Raw genomic sequence first — 4,628 nt, 5'->3', positions numbered from 1 at the left:
TAATAGTAATTTGGTATGGCTTCGCGGGCCAAATGTAATTAGGCTGCGGGCGGGCCAGAGTTTGACACCTATGCTGTAAATGAACCAAACTTCAGTCAACTGAGATAATCCATCCACAATATGACACAATACAAGGTTTGTCATTAATATACTGCAACAACACAGGAATAGAGCAGCTGCAAGAGAATTCAACATTAATGAACAATGGTACGGAAGTGGAGGAAGCAAGAAGGAGTTGAGTAAAGTTTGACTTATCTGACTGTTTTGTTTCGCTTAATGCACCTTATAATCTGGTGCGCCTTATGGTCCGAAAAATACGGTAAGCTTAATCTTAAAAGCAGAGCAGGTGTGTGTCTCCCAAATCCAAACTGTGACTTGTTTCCACAGAGAAAAGTTTTAAAAGCCGGAAGCTCTGCCTCATATTCTTCTTTTAAATATCCTTGGAAACCCTCAGTCAGATAGCAAATTTCTATAACCTCTTTAAAATAAGAATATTCAAGACATTGTATGAGATGATTTTAAATTTGATTCTGGATTTAACAAGGATCCAATGAAGAAAAGCCAAAATAAAAGAAATACGCTCTCTCTTTCTAGTGTCCTTCTATCATTACTCTGACTCTCACAGTGTTGCTGGAGGCCAAGATAATGCCATAAGTATCTGGTTAGGTACCATATTTCTAAGATTTTCGGGGTCAAGTACAATAGCCTCAGTTTTTTCTGAATTTAGAATCAGTAAATTAGAGGTCATCTAGGTCTTTGTCTTTATGGCATTCCTGTAGTTTTTGTAATTGCTTGGCTTCATGGATAGATAAAGTTGGCTATTGTCTGCATAGCAGTGAAAATATATGGTATGCCTTGATCTTAATGATACTGCCTAGGAGAAGCATGTAAAATGTAAACATAACTGGCCCTTGCATGAAACCCTGTGGAACTCCATAATTAACCTTTGTGTGTGATGAGGGCTCTCTAACATGAGCAAATTGGAGTCTATTAGATAGAAATTATTCCACATCACTGCAGGGCAGTACCTGTAATACCAAGAGTATGCTCTAATCACTTCAATAAAACAACCTGATATCACAGCAAAGCGTGTAATAAACACTCTGGTCCACCATGTCCATTTCAAGCTTTGCATCTCCAAAATGTGAAAAGTGCATGCATGCAGAAGTTGCAGTAACAGCAGAGAAACATATTTTATTTCAAGCTAACATGAAAATAGTCATGGGAAAACATTTAAATAGACATTATTAACACATTTACACACAGGAGATAGACACTGTCTCTACTTTTAAGATTAGGCTTAAAACATTCCCTTTTTTTTTTCTTCTAAGCTTTATTTTCATTTTTAAATTAGAAACGAACAAAAAACAAACAAACAAACAGACACACAAAGCAAGCAAGAAAAAAACAAAACAAAAAAAACAAAACAAAAAACAAACAAACAGAAAACTCACAACTATGGGACAGAGCAAGTATCATCAAATAACCACAGCATGGCAGGCCATTGTAAAACATTCCCTTTTGCTAAAGCATATAGTTAAATGATGCATTTAGTTTTTCCTTTCCAGTCACCTTTTTCACACTCTACGTGTTAATAGACCTCTCTGCATTGAATCACACTTGTTATTAATTTCTGTCTCTCTTCCACAGCATGTCTTCTATACTGTCTTCCTTCTCTCACCCCAACCGGTCACAGCAGATGGCCCCACCCCTCCCTGAGCCTGGTTCTGCTGGAGATTTCTTCCTGTTAAAAGGGGTTTTTTCCTTCCCACTGTCACCAAAGTGCTTGCTCATCGGTAGTGATGGGTACCATTATCCGGTGCCATAACGGTAGTAACCAGACCGAAAAGCAGCGCACATTTCAGTGCTTTATTTTGGTGCTTTTTTTCCCCCTGAGATGTCATACACTTTGGATTCTAGCCAATCATTTTACCTTTGCAAGCATAATAGGCGAGCCCAGGTACGTACGTTCTTTTAGAGCAGAGCTACAGATTAAAAATGCCCAAGGCGAAGCAGTCAAAAGGACCCTGGAATGTACTTCATATGTTTTTTGATCACTACCAACTCTGTGTATATAAATATATTACCCCCCCCCTGCTGGTAATACAACTTCTGCATGCAGTAATGCAACTTCTGCATGTAGTAATGCAACTTCTGCATGCATGTCCATTTCGCGTTTTGGAGTGGACTGGTGTGTCTATAACATGCTTTGTCATGATATTTGGTTGAATAAAATACTGTTGCCAACAGTATCAAACACTGTACTGAAGTCTAGCAGGACAAGAACAGAAAGGAGTCCACTAACAGAGATCATAAGTGTAAACTTCTTTGATGCTGTTTCTGTACTGTGATGAGCTCTGAAATCTGACTGAAACTCTTTAAATAAGCTGTTCCTCAGTAGATGATCTGTTAGCTGTATTACAACTACTCTTTCAAGAATTTTTGAGATAAATGAAGGTTGGCCATTGGACATACCCTTAAATGTAGATACAGACTTTAGGGAGTACTAACCTAATGGCATAACTGTTTGTATCAAAGAATCAATTTGGTTCTTTGCAAACTCATGCAGTGTTCTTGTTGAGACAAAAAAAGAGTGAGTTTATGAATCTACTTACCTTCAAAAAAATATGGTACAAAAAATATTTTAACTTCCAGTGTTTATCTCTTGGTGTTCAACCATCCTACTACAAAGTATCTACCAAGCTCAATATATTGTACATCATTGTAAAAGGTGCATTTTAGTCCTCAATTATATTATGAAATGAATTATGATAATGCATAAACATATGACCGAATGTAAAATGTTCAGTCTTACTTTGTATTTTGTCAAGCTCCTGAAAAGCATTAGTTTTGAGTTGTGGTGGTTAAAAAGACAGATGGACAGATGGACTTATGTTATCTGAACTGGTTGTTAGACAGATTCCTTAATTTGTAAGTAAGGTGAGCTACTTCCCCTCCCCCTTCTATTAGTAGCTACCATATTGATGTCAGAAGAACAATATGTACACTAAACCATAAAAGAGAATAAGATATTACTAACATTAATTTCTGCTTACCTGTATTTCACTGGGTAGAGAAAACTGCAAAACGTACTGCTTATCGAGCAGTTTGTTGCGGAAGGTATTTGTCTGCCATTCCCTCATTTTTTGTAATGTGTCCTTGACTGACTCTTCATGAATTATCTTTCTTGTCTGTAAATCAATGAAGATGATTATGAAAAAAAAAACGTATCGCACCATGTCAACATAATAAATGTCAAATTGCACATGAGCATTAAAATTTTAGTTAGTCCATTCTTTGTAACTTTGCTGTTTAACTTGCTTTTGGGAGAAATATAGAAACTTTTTTCAAAACAGTCCAGTGCTTATTCTGTGTGTGTGTGTGTCTGTGTGTGTGTGTGTATGTATATATTTAAATATGTGTATATATTTCACTGTCTTAAAGTGAATAGTTGGACAAGTAAGTCACACCTGGGAATCAGTGAGGCCATATGCCTTGGCAATTACACAGACTAGATCAAGGAACTGAAGAGGAAGATCCCAGAACTCTGTGTCTTTTGTGATACAGCAGACAGAACCAAGAAGCATTACTGCAGTTTTCAGGCAGCACACTCCATCACTGTCATCAAAACTATGGGAAGAAAATATTAATATTATTGTTGTATATGCACAAGACTGCTAGCAATAATACACTGACATTTTTCTTCAGGGATCTTGGATTATATTCTCAGGCACCTTTGTTTTCTTTTTCATTTTACCTTTTCTTGTGATTACTCTCTTTCTCGATCAGATAAGATGTCAAATGTCTCACAACCTGTCAGCAAAATAACAGAACACATTTAATATAAAAACACAAGATCATTAAAGATGGGGTAGGCAACATGTATTTATTGTCCTAAAATACCACTGCTTTAAGAATACATACCCTGCACATGCGTTTACGGTTGCCAAAACTGACAATGACAATAAACTGCAAATGCTGAAGAATGTCTCGAAGTTCAACACGCATAATCAATTTGTTGTTCATTAGGTAATCAACTCCCATCAGAGACATCCAAGAGTGCACAAGAAGATGATCAATGTCTATCAAGTAGTCATATTCTTCCATGATCTGGATCAGATTCCTAATTAAAAATGAGAGCTGATTATTGGGGGCAGATGAATTAAACTGAATTTTGGTGTATTTATAAAAGATATAAGTGCATACATATGACTAGCATCATATAAATCTGGTCTTGTGATTCTCTTCAAGCCTGTCCAGGAGTCAAACTGTGGATTCAAGACAGGTGGGACTGGCTCATATGGTTTGCTTTCTCCTCTCAGTAGATGAACCAAAGGGATGACCAACACCCACTTCTCAATACGGCGTGTCATAGCGGTATGGCAAAGGGTCTCAACTGCATCTGCAACCAATCTTTTATATAAATAAAATATGTCAGTGGTCAGACAAGTCAGTGACAAATTCACATGCTAGTATGCCAAACTACACTGAATACCCACAGCATTTTTTACACAAATGTCAGATTAAATTGATCTATCTATCTATCTATCTATCTATCTATCTATCTATCTATCTATCTATCTATCTATCTATCTATCTATCTATCTATCTATCTATCTATCTATCTA

General features: G+C 36.6%; 1 protein-coding gene across 1 annotated transcript in view; it reads right to left on the bottom strand.

Moving 5' to 3' along the window:
* LOC106632429 (E3 ubiquitin-protein ligase rnf213-alpha) overlaps window positions 1-4,517 on the bottom strand; it is a 10,900-nt gene extending 6,383 nt beyond the window's left edge. Inside the window, exons 1-5 of the mRNA XM_014329836.2 lie at window positions 4,207-4,517; window positions 3,925-4,123; window positions 3,758-3,813; window positions 3,471-3,630; window positions 3,057-3,191 (exon numbers count right to left, since the gene is read on the bottom strand). Coding sequence (XP_014185322.1) covers window positions 3,057-3,191; window positions 3,471-3,630; window positions 3,758-3,813; window positions 3,925-4,123; window positions 4,207-4,373 — 717 coding nt within the window. The 5' untranslated portion in view covers window positions 4,374-4,517. The remainder of the gene's footprint in view (window positions 1-3,056; window positions 3,192-3,470; window positions 3,631-3,757; window positions 3,814-3,924; window positions 4,124-4,206) is intronic.
* Window positions 4,518-4,628: the final 111 nt, after the last annotated feature.

The sequence above is a fragment of the Haplochromis burtoni genome, unplaced genomic scaffold (genome assembly GCF_018398535.1).
Source record: "Haplochromis burtoni strain Fernald_Lab_line unplaced genomic scaffold, NCSU_Asbu1 Contig_625, whole genome shotgun sequence".
Taxonomy (NCBI): domain Eukaryota; kingdom Metazoa; phylum Chordata; class Actinopteri; order Cichliformes; family Cichlidae; genus Haplochromis; species Haplochromis burtoni.
Note: the sequence above shows the minus strand (reverse complement) of the source record. Positions and strands in the feature narration are given on the sequence as shown.